General features: G+C 40.7%; 1 protein-coding gene across 13 annotated transcripts in view; it reads left to right on the top strand.

Moving 5' to 3' along the window:
* The window catches only part of KALRN (kalirin RhoGEF kinase), a 758,640-nt gene that overhangs the window by 669,676 nt on the left and 71,268 nt on the right, over window positions 1-17,696 (top strand). For all 13 annotated transcript variants that reach the window (XM_077118101.1, XM_077118100.1, XM_077118114.1 and 10 more), the window contains 5 exons: window positions 9,856-9,986; window positions 14,101-14,167; window positions 15,608-15,711; window positions 15,865-15,934; window positions 16,734-16,820. In XM_077118101.1, coding sequence (XP_076974216.1) covers window positions 9,856-9,986; window positions 14,101-14,167; window positions 15,608-15,711; window positions 15,865-15,934; window positions 16,734-16,820 — 459 coding nt within the window. The remainder of the gene's footprint in view (window positions 1-9,855; window positions 9,987-14,100; window positions 14,168-15,607; window positions 15,712-15,864; window positions 15,935-16,733; window positions 16,821-17,696) is intronic.

The following is a 17,696-nucleotide window of genomic DNA, read 5'->3' as shown; positions in this document are numbered from 1 at the left end:
TAATTTTTTTCTTAGACATCCTTTACACGTTTTCTTTTTCACCACCTGAGTCTGGGACCTAACCTCCTACCTGGACTATTGAAGTAACTGTTGCTTGATTTTTTTTCCCCCACCTCCATCTGACTCCTGTACGTCACTCTTCTGATCAGACTTCCACAAGCACTGCTTTTATTGCTTCATTCCTTGGTAGAGAAGGCTCACTGCCTCCCTTTGACCTGCATGAGCAGTGGCCTCCAGTGTGTACAGTGCCTTCAGGTACACGAGACAGTTTTTTTTTGGCTACTAGAAGAAAATATTAGAATCTCTTATCTCATCATTTAAGATGGTTTCATGTATATTTTATTGCTGAAATAATTCCAACACAGTAGTACCAGTTTGTAATTTATAATCAAGTTACGTGTTTTATGGGTACATGATCAAAATTGTGTTTACTGATAGAGGTATATAATAAAAGTTTAGAAATGACTAGCCTATAGTTAAAGTCCACACTTAATCAGAATTCTAATATTTTGAAGCCCATTCTCCAACTTGCTTTTCCAACATCCACATTCTGGTTGATGAACTCTGCTCCAACCAAATTGTTTACCTTGCTATCCTCAATCACACATTTGGCTTTCCTCCCTCTACTTTTTGTTCCTACCATCCCATTTGTCTGGATTGTTCTCCCTCTGGCTTTTGCTTATCTAAAGCATGACTGTCCTTCAAAGTCCCTCTCAAATCGCATCTCTCCACAAGGGCTTCCCTGACCACCAGACCAGGCCAAATTTCCTCAGCACTTCTATGTTAATCACATACCACCTAAGACTGTGCTCAGATGTCCCTGTCATGTTATTTGTTTAAATATCTTAATGATTAACCTTTCAATTTGCAGCTTATCTCCCCAACTAGATGATCTGTCATTTAGGACATGATTTTTCTCTTCCTCCTTTAGTTTACAGCAATCTTTTATATTCCACAGGTTCTTAGTAAACACTTATTTCCAAAATTCTATATATTTTTAATATTTTGAATTATTTTCTTCTTACTACAGCTGCTGAGCTTTGCACCTTGAGAGTCTCCGCATGCCTCTATTTTACATGATGAATGGGTCAGGGTGTTAAATCTATGAATGCAGATATTGAGAATTACCATAGAGCAAATTTCCCAGAGAAGTGCGAGTGTGGGGACATCACAGACATTGATTGGCCTAGCACAGTGCCTCCTATAACAAGCTCTCAGTGAATGTCTATTGAGTGAATATCCTTTCTATGGTGAGTTTACCATAATAAGGGCTTCAACAGCTGCTTCCTCCAATACTGCTTCTTGAGGAGCTACAGTGAGCCCAGAACTATAATGATTTTTTTGGCTAAACATAGAGAACGGAACCCATATCATGGAAGGTGTTTTGGTTTGTTAATGCTGTCAGAATGCAATATACCAGAAATGGGTTGGCTTTTATAAAGGGAATTTATTGTGTTACAAGTTTACAGTTCCAAAGCCACAAAAATGTCCACACTAAGGCATCCAGAGAAAGAAACCTTGACTCAGGAAAGGCCAGTGGGTCCAAACAGCTCTGTCATCTGTGAAGGCATGTCATGGCTGGGATCTTTTGTTGTTTGGCTTCCGGTTTCAAAACAGCTTCCCTGGGAGCATTTTCTTTCTGCATCTCCAAACTTCTAGGTCTCATGTTGGCTCTGTCAGCTCTGAAGCAACTTTTCTCCAAGTGGTTTTTCCAAAATGTTTCCCCTTTTAAAGGACTCCAGTAAACTAATTACTACCTACTTGGAATGGGTGAAGTCACATTTCCACCTAATAAAAAAAGTCACACCCACAATTGAGTAGGTCAAACTCCATAGAAACAATATAATCAAATGTTTCCACCCTAAACAATATTGAATCAGGATTAAAGGGTATGGCTTTTTGGGGGTACATAACAGCTTTAAACTATCACAGAAAGGAATCAGGGAGGTAGTGGTTTAGTTTCCCAGAATCTTCTCACTAAACTTTGATCCTTTGTCTTTTTCTTTCTTCCCATCCCAGTACATACTATGAGGCAACAATGGAGCAGCAGGGGGTTGTTGCTGCCTAAGCAATATTTGATAATACTAAGTTGCATTTTCACCTCAGAGACTTGTATTCCTTTTCCTCATTAGCTCTTTAGTTTAGAAGTGGAAAAGAGTCCATAAAAGCTATGGAATTCTTATTTGACTAAGTACAACAGTATGACAGCAGCCAAATATCTAGTGTGATCGTAGACAGGGCTAATGAAAGTGCAGTGTACAGATCAAGGGGAGAGTTAGTTCCATTGTATTCAAAGCTGTTTAGACACCCTGTCGTGAGTAGTAAGTGAGTAATGTATTTATTGGGTTCTGAGCACAACATTCTAAAATGTTCTTGAGCCAACTGGAACAGCCCACCTACCATGTGGTCTATGACATTTGGAGGGAGGTTGAAGAAACTGAGATCAAGTCTAGGGAGGAGTGAGGAGAGAAAAGACACATATGAGCACTGTCTTCAAAATACTGCAGCACTGCTGAAGGAAGGAAGAATTGGTCTGATTCTCTGTTGCTCCAGAGGACAAAACCTAGACCTGTGGGAAGAAGTTATTTTAGTGCAATATGAGGAAGAACTGTTAAGGTTCTTTCTAAATAATAGAGTCTGATTCCATTTTATACGAGCATCTGGTATACTTGGACTCTTGTCCAGGCCTCAGATTCTTTCTGCCTTTTTAATTGGTTGTTCAAGAGATGGCACCACATTCTGCACTTAGAACTCTTTTGGCCTTCCACAGCCCCCCAAAAGCTAAGGGGTCCCTTGGATTTTTGTCTCTAGTTACCCTCGGTTTTTAATGCTTATGTGGTAAACACTATACTCTGCTGCTGTTAGAGAGGAAAAGCGGGTGTTCTTAGACTCACCTGCAATGCAGATATGCCCCTGAGGACCCCTCACAACCTCCTTTGGCAAGTCCCTCAGGATATTAATGAACCCTTCTGGGTTCTCACTTGGGAGCCTTGGTCTTTTTTTGGCATGGGCAGGCCCCCAGAATCAAACCCTGGTCTCTGGCACGGCATGGGAGAATTCTGCCACTGAGCCACCATTGCACCACCCAAGGCCTTGGTCTTTTAATCAGTACTTTTGTTTACCAAGAGCCCATCTTTCCCACCCCTTCCCAATCCTGCCCTCTCCCAAAATAGGTCCAGCATTATTTTTCTTGTTTTCGCATTTAGGTACTGTCTTTAACTCTAAATCAGGAATAAGGATGCCCCCTGCCTCCCTTGTGTGATTTTTTTTTTTTTTGGCAGGACAAACATATAAATTATATTTTATCTGTTAGTTAACATAACTCTGGTAAAAGTAAATCAGGACAAAACCTCTGCTGTGGCTTATTAATACAAAACAATGTCTAATTTTTTTAATACTTTAATTAATAAATCTTAACATACAAACATTCTTAACATACAAACATTCTATATAAATGGTATACAATCAGTGGCTCACAATATCATCACATAGTTGTGTATTCATCGCCATGATCACTTTTTAGAACATTTGCATCACTCCAGAAAAAGAAATAAAAAGGAAAAAACTCATACATACTGTACCCTTTACCCCTCCCTCTCATTGACCACTAGTATTTCCATCTACCCAATTTATTTTAACCTCTGTCCCCCATATTCTTTATTATTTATCCATATTTTTTACTCATCTGTCCATATCCTAGATTAAAGGAGCATCAAATACAAGGTTTTTACAATCTCACAGTCACATTATAAAAGCTGTATCATTATACAATCATCTTTAAGAAACAAGGCTACTGGAACACAGCTCTACAGTTTCAGGTACTTCCCTCTAGCCACTCCAATACACCATAAACTAAAAAGGCATATCTATATAATGTATAAGAATAACCTCCAAGATAACGTTCCAACTCTGAAATCTCTCAGCCACTGACACTTTATTTTTTCTCATTTCTCTCTTCCCTCTTTTGGTCAAGAAGGTTTTCTCAATCCCTTGATGCCAGGTCCAAGCTCATCCCAGAATTTCTGTCCCACCTTACCAGGGAGATTTACACCCTTGGGAGTCATGTCCCACTTAGTGGGAGAGGGCAGTGAGTTCCCTTGCCGCATCAGTTTAGAGAGAGAGGCCACATCTGAGCAACCAAAGAGGTTCTCTGGGGGTGACTCTTAGGCCTAATTTGAAGTAGGCTTAGCCTGTCCTTTGCAAAGATAAGTTTCATAGGGGTGAACCCCAAGATCAAGGGCTCAATCTATTGATTTCGTTGTCTCCACTGCTTGCAAGAATATCAGAAATTCTCCAAATGGGGAAGTTGAATATTTCCTCCTTTCTCCCCAGTGCTCCAAGGGCACCTTGCAGATACTTCTTTAATCTCTGCCCAAATTACTCTGGGATATATTGGGGCATCATACTAACTTGGAGAACCAACAAAGTCTTATGCCCTGTTCAAGATTCCATGTAGTTTTGGTGTTCAACTAAACTGACCATACAAGTTAGAATAGAAAATGTACTACACAAAATATAAATTTTGCACCAAATAAACATCTCTCCCTTTGGTCTCACAAGGAAGATGAAGTTTTAAAATATGGACGATATCATCCTTTACCCTGTATTCTGATTTACCTTAGTTCTATCCAGATCAGCCTCATTCATATCTCTACTCAATGTCAGATCCCTTTTTCAACTTTTAAACGGTTCCTGTATGGGGTACTACTGACTTTCATAGGTTCAGAGCTCTAATTCTGAGTCTCAGGTGTCACATAAATACCCAAAGTTGCTGGGAATGACCAGATTATAAACAAACAACTCAGTCTCTCAGAATTTAGAAATAACAGATACAACTCCTGAATCTGTGTGACTGCTGTAGGAGCTTACAATCTAGGACCCTTTACAATAGTACCCAACTTGATAATCCATGCTTTTGACTTCATTTCACCAAGTTTTTATATCATAGTCTATATGAGTGAACCATTATCATATTTGTCTTTTTGTTTCTGACAGTTCATTTACCATACAATCCTTAAAATTCATTCGCCTTGTCTGATGTTTTATTTCTGAAAGCAGCTTCATTTCAAAATGCTTATAAAAAGTACAGCTTAGGGTGCCCCAATTGTTCAGTGGTAGAATGCTCACCTTCCATGCAGTTTGATTCCCAGACCATACAACCCTCCCCCCCCAAAAAAAATTAGAGCTTATATTATAAGCTTTAACTGTTAACTTTAAATTCTGAAATGCTTTAATTTTTTCTTAATAGTTTTATTGAGAAATCTCCATATAATACAGTCCAACCATATTACACAATCAATGGCTCATAATCATCGCATAGTTGTGTATTCTTCACCACAATCATTCTTAGAACATTTGTATCACTCCAGAAAAAGAAGAAAAAAAAAAAAAAACTCATACATCCCATCCCCTTACCCCTACCTCTCATTGGCCAATAGTATTTCAATCTACCCAATTTTTACCCTTTATCTCCCCCTATTATTTATTTATTTTTTATCCTTTTTTTTCACTCATCTCTCCATACCCTGGATAAAAGGAACACTAGTCACAAGGTTTTTGCAATCACACAGTCACATTGTAAATGCTTTATAGTTATACAATCATCTTCCAGAAACAAGGCTACTGGGTCACACAGCTGAACAGGTTTAGGTACTTCCCCCCAGCCACATCAATATACCATAAAGTAAAAAGGTACATCTATGTAATGCGTAAGTATAACCTCTCGACTCTGTTTGTAATCTCTCAGCCACTGAAACTTTAGTTTGTCTCATTTCTCTCTTCCCCTTTTTGGTCAAGAAGACTTTCTCATTCTCATGATGTCAGTCCTGGCTTATCCCAGGACTCAGGTTCCACATTGCCAGGGAGATTTACACTCCTGGGAATCATGTCCCACATAGAGAGCCTTGTATAATTTTTTAATAAAGCTTTTTCTAGATCTATAGACTGGTAGTGGTAGTGAATGTGTAAGGAATCACATGACCTAAGTTCTAGCCTTGCCTCTGCAACTTACTGTGTGCCCTAGGCAAGTTACTTCATCTACTTGGGCCTCTCTTTTTCTAAATTATCAACAGTGATGATTCTGTCCACCCAAATCTAATGTCAAGAGAGTTAAAATGATAATTGAATACATGTGAACATGCTTTGTACACTGATAAACTAGTATCCTACAAACTTTAGCTCTCACCATCTCATCTGTGTTGTAAAAGGCAGCCATCCTGTTATACTTTATCGTCTGTAACCTAGTGTGGTGCTAAGCATGTGGATGCTTAGTATTTGCCAACTGATAGATTGGTGGTTGGGAGAATGTCACAGGGTAATAGCTTAATATTCTATATGATTTGGTTTTATTCCTCAAGTTTGAGAAGCAAGAGCTTCCTGGTCATGTGACAATCTAGTGTGTAATACTGGAACCTTAGGATTCCATCACTTAGCTGCCTTGAACTATTGAGCTTCTAGCAAGAAAGTCACCACTCTGCACTCTTGTCCTCAGGTGGCACACCAAAATAGGTCATTTGGCTTAGAGTGGGTCCAACAGACCCTCTGGCTAATAATCCTCTGCCTTTAGGGGAAAGGGCTAGCTAGAATGAGCTGTTATTCAGTCTACTTGGTGGCCTGATATCCTGAGAATGTGCTTTATCTGCTTCAGCAAAATCTAGCCCTCTGGTTTTTCTGCTTGATAGCATTCACTTCCGTAGCCAGCCTTGAGGACCACAGAAGAACATGCCTAGGTCCAGGTTGCATTTGTGTGTGTGCCTGCTTTCCTTTAGATGAACTGGCTTGTTTAATTAATGGCCAGGAGAGGTTCATAGAAGTTGAGTGTCTAGATGGAGGGAAATAAAGTCCCATTATAATCAGTGTAGAGGTGTGTATTTTCAGGAACTTGGGTCTTCTGACATCCCTCTCTGGAAACAGTTCCTGAGCTCTCTTGTTAGAACAGAAATGTTTAAATTTCTACCAAAAGAGTTGTTAACCCAAACTGACCAATCTGAAATGTAATTTGCCTGGAAAATCCAGACTTCATTTTTTGTACTATATAGTTGTCTTCCCCATGCCCACACTACATTTGTATGACAGTGGTTTAGATCTAATGCCTGTTACAGAAAATATTATATGAAATTTTTAAGAAGCCAAGTGGCAGCTAAGAGGTGACTGATTGGTGTTGGCTTGCCCATTGTCTCATCAGGTGATGTTTGACTTCTCACTGGGAGTTTGATAGTGTATTAAACACTTGGGATCCTGCTGTGTCCCTGGCTCTGAGGTCAAGCACAGAAACAGCACAGACAATTACAGGTTACTTCTAGTTGCCCTCGGCTGTGGCCAAGTATCCCAATTCTAGTACAGGTGGTTAGGTCCTCAAAGGGAATCACTCTTGAATTATCATGAGCATTTATAGCCAGCCCCATTATTTGAGGCAGGTTACCCAGCAAACAGTTTAACCAAGCCTTTTATCTTCCTCTCTTTCCTCTTTCTCACTGTCTGTGCCCTTCTCAACTCCATCCCTAGAGAGCTTTCCCCCAACCCCAAGATAACATGGACTTCTTTGCTCATATAACAGGACAGGCAGATGGAGATGGAATTTATTTCTTGTGTGACCCTTTGGACTCCTCAGATGCCCATCATCCTGTACAATGGTCAAGAGTAGATGACACTGAGCTGGATATTCCGCAGGATAGCGTACAGGCAGAGATGCAGGTCTATTCCCCTGGCCTCCCCTCACTACTGGGCCAGCCAGGAAGCTACAGAACAAAGGTTGTAATGGAACAATGGGAAAGGGGGAGGGGAAGTGAAAGGCATGTAATCAGATCAACGGCCAGCTGGGTCCATCTGCCTGGGCAGCCTGTCTCTGGTGAAGGCACCTGGGGACATGTTGGAAAGCCTGCCTGCCCACTGGGTTGTCAAGCACCAAATACCCTCATTTCCTTAATAACAGGTTATAGATCCTGTATCTATAAATTTAGCTGAACCCTTCTTGGCCTTTTTGTATTTTTAGCCTATAATGTTCTCTGGATAGCCGCTCGTGTGGACTCATTACATGTTCTGTAAAGTACTTTTATGTCAAGTTAAAAGAAATTCTCTCAAGCTTGAAGACCCTTTCTCCTTAATTCTAGTCTCTAGCGTTGGCAACAAAGTCATGTTGATCTGTTGGCACATTTTGTGGATTTGGGAACAGGGGGTACGAATGATAGGAACAAGGCTGATAACCTCTTTTCAGCTTTGAGTTTTTCAGATTGGAGTTGCAATTTTCCCCATCTGTTCTCATATAATGGCCCATTGGGCACTTTGTTCACTTTTTGTTTCATTGTTCTGGACCTTTTCTACCTTCATGTTGCTGCTGTTGAAATAAAGTAGCTTAGAGAGTTTGATAGTCACTCCAAAGTACAGATGGTTTAGGACCAGGCAGAAGCTTTTTGTTCCTAGTATCCTTTGGATGGCACTTTTTTATATTTCTTACGTTAACTTTAGGGCTGACAGGGTCAAAGACTACTGAAGTGTAGCCTTTCTCTTTAGCTGAAGTGTAGGCAGGCATCTTGTAAGGAAAGTTTGGATTTGTCTCTCATATTTGTCTTAAAGGTGCTCACCCTGACATTAATCTCCAATCTTACTGTTTATCCACATTGCTTCTGTTAATTTGGATAATGAAATATTAGGTGTCACTACATGGTTCTCTTTCCAGGCCACTTGAAAAAGTGTTAAAATTGACCCTGTTTTGAGTGTCCTTATTGTTAACAGTTCCATCCATGGTGGGGTAGAGAATCTTAATGCCACCATGATAGAAAGCTTCTAATTTTCAAAGGGGTTTACCACTGTTTTAGTTTGCTAATGCTGCTAGAATGCAATATGCCAGAAACAGAACAGCTTTTAAAAAGGGAATTTATTCATTTGCAAATTTACAATTCTAAGGCTCTGAAAATATCCAAACTAAGGCCCCAACAAGAGATTACCTTCACTCAACAAAGGCTGATGCCTACTGGGACAGCTCTGTCAACTGGGAAGGCACATGTCTGGCAACTGCTTGGGTCTTTGGTTTCTGGATGCCTCTGTCAGCTAGTATGTCTGCTAGCTTTCTCTATTGGCTTCTTGTTTCGTGCGTTTCCCCAGGGGCTTCTGTCTCCATAAATCTTTAGAGAGGAGAGCTCTGATTTGAAAAAATGAAAGAATTTTAGCTTTCTTACTTAAGTTTAGCCACTGACTAGCAGATCTGGGATGAAAACTTAGGTTCCTTTGCCATTAGGTCTTTCTAGAGAACTGTATTAATCCCTTTAATTTGTTATATCAATACTGCAGCACCTTAGTTAATACAAAAGGGCTAATAAATAAAAGCAAGCTGTTAGTAAATAACCTTAGGAAAGGTGTTTTTAGAACAGTCTAAATCTGTTGACCTCGTGTTTGCATTTTCATTGATCTCTTCAAAAGAATTATAACTTTATATAAAGCTATATAATTATAGCTTTATCTTTTCAAAAGATTTAACAAAGCATGATTTTTCCCAAACTAGTTCTCCTATCACTAGGCTTCCTTCATCAATTTGCATTTGATGGCTCTGCGATCGATTTTCTATTCTGACAGCTTGTTTGGTGTGGATTTGAAATGATTAGCTTTCTTCTGGAGCTCTTACCAGAGAAAATCACTTTGCCAATTTTCATTATGTCCTGGAAGTCGGCAGCACATAGATGCCAAGTCAGTCCTCTAGGTTCTGGAATCTCTGCACCAGGAAAATGGTAGTCTCTGGTCTTCTAGTGCAGCCCTGGCTACTAATCTACCAAGTCGGCTGCAGCTAGGCTAGAAGAGACAAGAAGACTTTCAAATAACTTTTCACTATATGCTCCTCTAATATGTTTATTCTTCTCTTTTTAGAGTCTAGAAGGAGGCTCATACCGGGGGAGCTTGAAAGACCCTGCAGGCTGTCTAAATGAGGGGATGACTCCACCCACACCACCTAGAAACCTGGAAGAGGAACAGAAAGCCAAAGCACTGAGAGGCAGGATGTAAGTGGTTCCCCAGATTCCACCCTGGTACACGTGTACAGTGGACAATGGGCAAGGGTTGGGAAGAGTTTGAAGGACAATTGGAGTGATATTCCCCATACTGTGTCCTAGATGTATATAGAGCAGCACTGATAAATAGTGGGCTCTACTTTTTGTCACTGGACTTTAAGAATTTTAGGCTGATATATATTCTGTTGAGATAGCAGCTGTTATTGACAAAGTGTGGTTGTAACAAAGGTCTGCTAGAAATTTAAAACATGAAGATAAAAGGAAATAGCACAGTTCCGGAAACTGTGGACTATTATTATGGGTGTGTGAAATCAGAGAATTCCTAACCATGGCAAAAAGTCTGATAGAGGACACTGAGGGAGAAGTCCAAATGTGAGAAAGTGATGTATAGGAAGAGGGAACTGGGCCATTCATGCCACCTGGTCAGCCCTATCTCTGTTCCTTCATCAAAGGCTTTAAGTTTACATCCATGTGAATTTAGTTCCAAGAGAACTTCCTCTCCACTTTTTCAATGGTTAGTGATAGAATACAATTCACATTATAGCCCACATAACAAAAACCCTTATGTTATGCAAGATTTGAACTAATAATAGCATCTTCAAAGATCCTATTTAACAATAGGTTCATAGTCATAGGTACATGGATTAAGACGTGAACATATCTTTATAGGGGACCTGATTCAATCCCCAAAAGTAGGCATAACATGAAGAATCCCCCTGTTGCCAAATAGTCTACTCTTCTCCCTCAAACTCCTATACTTTGAGGTGATCATAGACATGAAGATGAGCAAAAATAAGTGAGGCAGAGTTCTTCTGTTGCTTGGAAATAGACTAATTGAACATTTATGACTTTATTTCTTAGGAAACAAAAGTAGAAACACCATAGCTAGGGCCTGGCCTCAGAGCAGGGCTCTCACATCATAATGGCAGGGGAGCACATGGCACATAGGCTCTGTAGTTCCATATGTACCCCCTTGACTTTATGGATAAGTGGGGGAGCCCCAAGAAATTGATGAATGGAGTAAAGGTAGCAAGGTGCCATCCAAGGGGAAATTTCCTGTACTTGCACAAAGCTGGCTCTCCTCAGCTTCTCATGTTGTTGTTATACAGGTGAGGGAGAGTTGGAGCTGAGGTTCTGGTCTCTGTCAAGCTAAAACAAAGCTTATATCCTAGAGGTGAAAGGCATTGACCTGTGAGGTAGCAGGTGGTCCTTGGCAAAGCTCGTCACTTAGGTTGAGCAGTCCTGTGAGCGGCCATTTAAGCAACTATCCACCTTCTAGACATGATATTGTCTGATTTTCAGACAAAAGCCTGCTGCCTCTTTTGCCCATTTTACCCAAGGCTTCTTCCTCCTTTCACACTCTCACCCAGCCTCATACCCCTCCACATCCTGAGCTAACCTGAAATTCCAGCTGTTAGAATGTCACGTTGCTCTTACTGCTTATCATCCTGATTCTATCCTGCCATAATTTATGGCCAAGGTGAGAGGATGTGTAGATGTTTATGTGAAATCTATTACTTGAAGCTAGTGGCCCGGGCCAGCTGTTAGAATGTCACATTGCTCTTACTGCTTATCATCCTGATTCTATCCTGCCATAATTTATGGCCATGGTGAGAGGATGTGTAGATGTTTATGTGAAATCTATTACTTGAAGCTAGTGGCCCGGGGGTATAGAAAACTGAGACTCAATCCAGAAGTTGGCAATTGGGTTAAATGTTTGCTCCATGGAGAAGTGATGAAAAGTTATTTGTCTAGGAGAAGAAAAAGCGGAGATGGACTTAATTGTCTCCAAGATTTAGTGATTTACTCATTCAACAAGTATGTTTTGAACACTTATCATGTGCCAGGTGTTTGGGATACATCAGTGAACAAAGCAAACAGTAACAACAACAAAAAGTCCTTGCCCTCATGGAGTTTATATTCTAGTGGGAGAAATCAGGCAATAAAATAAAACCAGGTATGTAGTATGATAGAAGCTAGAAAAAGAAAACAAAGAGCAGAGTGAAGGGGATCTCAGGAGCATGGATGAAACCACATCACAGTTTTAAATGGACATGGCATTTAGACAGAGATCTCAAGAGGGGAGAAATTAGCCATTAGCCAGGGGGTACAAGGGCTCTTGGCAGAGGGAACAGTCAGTGCAAAGACACTAAGGGATTTTCTGTGGAAAATCGGTCATTCCATATCACTGTGAGAGACAGAGGTTAGAAGTGAGTCTAACTTGTAGCTGGAAGAATTTTAGTTGAACCAAAGAATAGCATTTGCTTTATAAATAACCTTTAATCATAAGAACTGATCATGAAAAGCCTGCTTTATTAAATTTATTTGGCAAATAATCGTGTACTGCCTTGTATTAATACATGTAACTTAAATCTTTTATGTGACTTTTCAAAAGGTCTTTTAGTGTGTCGTTACCCATTCCCAGATGTTTCATCAGCTCGTTATGGGAACACATGTGAGATCCACTAGTGGCACCCACTACAGTCCCCTTCTCCAGAGGCTGAAGAGCATAAAACAGCCCCAATCTGTCAGCATATAGCTTAGGATAAAAATATCACTTGGAGGCAGAGAGCTGGACTTCATCTCCAGAGGGTCCTGCCCCTCCAGCCCCACATTCCCACTCTAATTTTCCTGTGGGTTTCCTTTTACCACTTTCTCTCAAGCAATGACTTGCTCCATGCTGGAGATATATTTAAATTATTTTATTTAGCCTTGCCAGTTCCTTCCTGTGGCATAAAACTCACGATTGTCTATATTAGAAATAGGGAGCTGGTTGGGAGTACTGGGTGTGCTGATAAAGAAGCATGTGTTCCTTTGCTTACTCCCCATTGCCTTGAGGCCCCAGTCCAGGGAATCTAGTGGCTTCTCTGTGCTATATAGAAAAAGAATTTCAAATGAATTGCTTCCTGAGTTCAGAGTGGTTACAAGCCTTGTACAAGGGGCCCCTTTTTGACAGCTCAGAACTTTATCCCCTCTACTTGGGCCAAATATGCAGTTGTGAGGTTCCAGGCAAACCTCTTTCAAACTTAGATGATAAAGGTCAGAATCCAGTTAGCTGCCCAGTACCTACCCCATCCCCATTCACAACCGTGAGCATGTTATTTATAGCTCTTTTCTGTCTGGACAAAAAGAGGAGTATTTGGATTTGAGGCTTAAAGGACCTCAGAAAGCCTGTCTAAATAAATGGTTTACTAGGCAGTGAGCTACAGTGAAATAATACAGTCTCTAGAGTTTTAAGCAACAAAGTCCAAATCCCACCTCTGCTACCTACTTTATAATTATGGGCTAGTTGCCTAACCTTTCTGTCTCAGTGTTTTCATCTATATACATACCTTGTTTTAAGGACGGGAAACCCAGGTCAAGTTACTGGTGCAGAGTCAATGCTCTGAGAGATAGAAATCATTAACAAGGAAAGAACCAAGAAATCTAGTGTCCTTATAGTTTTTAGATGTTGAATTCCACATCCTGAATAGGAATGGCAGGGGGAGGGGGCACACCTCTTACTGCATTTGACATTCTGATTGTAGAATGTCTGCAGTAAACCTTTCTGGCCCTAGCTGGGGATTTTCCAAGCCAGTTACCATGGATACCTGTTTGAATAATTATAGTTTGTATATTTAAAAGCTTTTCTTGATATCAGTACCTCTGAGGCCTTAAAGGTTGGTTATCAAAAAGTGTCTTTCTTTCTTGTTAATCAAAGGATGGCACTAAAATGGAGTAAAAGTCTCACATTGATGGCCTCAGAGCTTTCCTATCAGTTTTGCCAACACGGTGTCATTCTTTCTGCCCTGTGTATGTATATACAATTTTTCAGTTATCCATGAGGAGGAAAGAAGCATAAGCAATAGAAGGGAGAATCCTAGGTATTTATTTCGTTCTGCCCCTGACATTGTGTGTCATCGGGGGAATGCCCTCAATTGGCTTTGCTGTCCTCAGCTCTTCATGGGAGCCTCTTGTACTGCCAGCGTCAGTAGCACCTTCCCCAGGGGTCTTTTGGGGGGTCTTTTTAATAAAGGTGTCAGAGTAATTGTTCTGTGGGTTTAAATGTGAGGATTTCTTGCTTAACAGTGAAGAAGCACCCTCAGTTTTCTTAATTTCCTGTCAGGTTTGTCCTGAACGAGCTGGTACAGACGGAGAAAGACTATGTCAAGGATCTGGGGATCGTAGTGGAGGTGAGTAGAAGCTCAGGTTGAGTCAGCAGCATATTAAACCTTGCTTGGGCTGACTGTTTACCTGGTGGGTTATATGCGTTTCCGCACAGGTAGGTGCAGAAAGGAAAATAAGAATTGGAATGGACTGGAATATAATATGGGGATTTTTTTTTCTTTTCCCTTGAAATATTATGATATCTGGAGGGAGTCAGGATCCCAACCATTGCAATAGTGGGAGTCTCTCTTAGAGCTGACTATGGTTCACGTTGTATTAGGTGACAAGTTACTGTCTTATGAACTTCTCTTTGATGTTTGACATGCGGCATGTATTCTTCAGAGCTGCTTGCCACCATGGGCACTAAGCGTGTCACTCTGAGTGAAACCATGGGCTCATATTTTCTTTAGGTTTTAGGGAGAGCGTTATAGGTACCAAGAAGACACACAAAGAAAAACCCATTAATAAGGCAAGACTGACTAGATCCATAGTAAGGAGTCAATCTGGCCATGAATAAAGCAGAGCTCTAGCTCCACAGGGGTTCACATTAAGAGGACTTAAACACTTAGATGAGAAAACATAAGAAAGTAAGTGGATAATTTAGACAGCTTAGAGCCCTGTTCTTAATCATTTTAAGTGAAAGAATATGAAGTCTAAGAATTAAATACCTTATATTTGGGCAATAGAATTGTATGCTGCCATCAAAAATGATTTTGTCAAACAAAAAATTGTTGCTGATTTTTTTAAAAATTTAAATGCCTGATATCTAAATTGCCTGCTGATTCCTTACATTGGGACTATAAATTCCCATCCTGGGAATCTGCTGACTTAAGGTTTTGTATTTGCTTATCCTGAACCTTGGGAAAACAGAGTAACCTGGCATTATAGAGGGCCTGGATTCTAATTTGTGTAAAGTTATTCCCTCTTCAAGGGGAGCAGGAAGGGGCACCAAGCCTAGGACCAGAGAACCTGGAGATCTGGACACAGAGGCCTGGTATCCCGGAAAGTCAGGCCATGGTGGTGTGACAATAAGACAAGTCATATAACTGCCCGGTGCCTTTACTTTCTTGTCTGTCAGGTGGGATAATGCTACCTGTGCAAACTCAAAATTTGACATCAAAGCTGAAATGAGATTATATGTGATAGCATTTTGCAGAGTCTAAAGTATATTAGATTTTCTCCTAGGCTAGGTGTGTCTAGTTCTGAGTCTTTGAAGAGCTGAATTAGGAGAAGAGATAAGGGCAAATGACCACTGGTGCAAAGAAAGGAACCCTGAACTTCATAAAACTTCTATCTGTCATTCTGCGTATGTGTAGGTCTTAGATGAATAGTTAGAAGCTCTAGAAGTATTTGCCTTCAAGCTCACCCAGAGTGTGTGAGCTAACATGAGTGCTGCAGTGTGGGGCTCAGCCCAGAAAGCACTCTAGTGAAAATACTTTGTTGACCATTGGTTTCTGCTGCTACAGGGCTTCATGAAGAGAATAGAAGAAAAGGGTGTCCCTGAGGACATGCGAGGAAAGGATAAAATTGTGTTTGGAAATATTCACCAGATTTATGACTGGCATAAAGAGTAAGTGTCACCACTGCCCTGCTGGAATCCAGGACTCTTGGGTCCTCTTCCTACATTTGACCTAAAGAACAAGGCTTATGGGAGGGTCTTCTGTCATTTTTCACATCATCTGAATAACATAGCTCCTTTCTCTTATTTCCTCTCTCCTCTTAGTTTTTTCCTGGCTGAACTGGAAAAATGTATCCAGGAGCAAGACAGATTGGCACAGCTCTTTATTAAACATGTAAGTGTTTCCATTCTGTTCCTCTTTGACCCTCTCTCCGGGCTCATTTATATTCATTTCTTAATTCCCTCTCACTTCTTCTGTTCCTTGACTTGTCTTCCTTCTCACTCTTCTCTGAGGTGTGCTTTTGTTTTTTGTTTTTTTTTTTAACCTTCTAGGGTATTTGGAAGGTGGCCTCTTGTCTACTACATTTATTTTTTAAAACAGTAGCTTTTTTTTTAGATATAGTTCATATGCCATAAAATTCACCCATTTAAAGTACAATTCATTGGTTTTAGTTTATTCACAGAGAAGCGCAGCCATCACCACCTTCAATTTTAGTACATCTTCATCACCACTCCTCAAAAAAAAAAAACCCCTATACATTTTAACTACCACCTCCCTACACCCTTGTACCCCAGCCACCCCAGGCAACCACTAAGCTCCTGTCTATAGATTTGCAGATTCTGGACTTTCACATGAAATGGAATCATAGACTATGTGGTCCTTTGTGTCTGGCTCTTTTCACTTCATAAAATGTGTTCAAGGTTCACCCACGTTGTAGCATGTATCCGTATATCGTTCCTTCTTAATATTCCATTGTATGGCTGTATCACTGATGAACATTTGGGTTGTTTCCATCTTTTGGCTGTCTTAAATAAAACACATTTACTTTTATATCTCATGAATATTAACGGGGGCTTTGTGCCTGTACATAGGTACAGGTGAACTGTACCTATGTCCTTCTGTCCATGTGTAGGCCACCAAGCATAAGGCACAAGGATGCCTGACTGTCGGCATCTCTCCTTCTGCCTTTCAGGAGCGGAAGCTGCACATCTATGTGTGGTACTGCCAGAACAAGCCGCGCTCAGAGTACATTGTTGCTGAGTACGACACCTACTTTGAAGTAAGCTTCTCAGGCCTTGCTCATACAAAGGATGCAGGAAGAAACTCAGGCCTAGACACCCCATTCAGAATGACCAGTTATTATGCATCTGCAAGTGACATCCTCCCTCCCCCAGAGCATGGGCAGCCCTTTACCATCCGAATAGCAATTTGTTTCCTACCTAGATTCTCACAAGCACCTTTGCTGGAGAGGAGCTAAGGTAGCCTAGCCTGTGGACTGTTTTTAGACACCTCCATTTGCAGAATGATTCTGTAATGCAGAGACTGCTTTAGAAGCTCGATCCTTCTTACATAACCCCAGAGCAGATTAAGCCCACCGTCTTCCTCACCAGCCCCCTTGAGACTGTTTGCTGAAAACCTCCCTTTGTTGAGATATTCGCAGTCACTTCAGTAGTCTCTGCTGCTGTTCCCCGAGGTTCTGTCAAGTACCTCACAGTATTTGTTTTGCCACAGTCTGGAAATATTTATTTTGCTAGTAGAAAAGCAGCACTATCACTTGGAAAGAGCCCTCAATTGAGTGTTTGGAATCACAATTGAGGGCCCTGCTCTGTAGGCTTGTTATGTCCTAGGGAAAGCCCTTCATTCCATGAAGCGATGGGGAAAACATAGTACCCTGTTCCATCCTATCTCTCAGGACTGGGGTAGAACACGAGTGTGAACATGTGTGACATTGGGAGGCAAGAAGGTGACAGTGGTGTGTGTTACATGTTGCTAATAACAAATTAGCGGTTACGTGAGCTGATTCTACCTTTCAATGATTTGAAGATCTTAAAACTTTATTGGAAAATATGAAGACCATCTTTCTTGTCTTTGAACCCTGATCCAGAGCACCCCAATTCTTTGGTTCCTTTATTTCTAACGTAGTGCCCTTGTGTTT

The sequence above is a fragment of the Tamandua tetradactyla genome, chromosome 10 (assembly GCF_023851605.1).
Source record: "Tamandua tetradactyla isolate mTamTet1 chromosome 10, mTamTet1.pri, whole genome shotgun sequence".
In the NCBI taxonomy this organism is placed as follows: Eukaryota; Metazoa; Chordata; class Mammalia; order Pilosa; family Myrmecophagidae; genus Tamandua; species Tamandua tetradactyla.
This window is presented reverse-complemented; position numbering and strand designations above follow the sequence as displayed.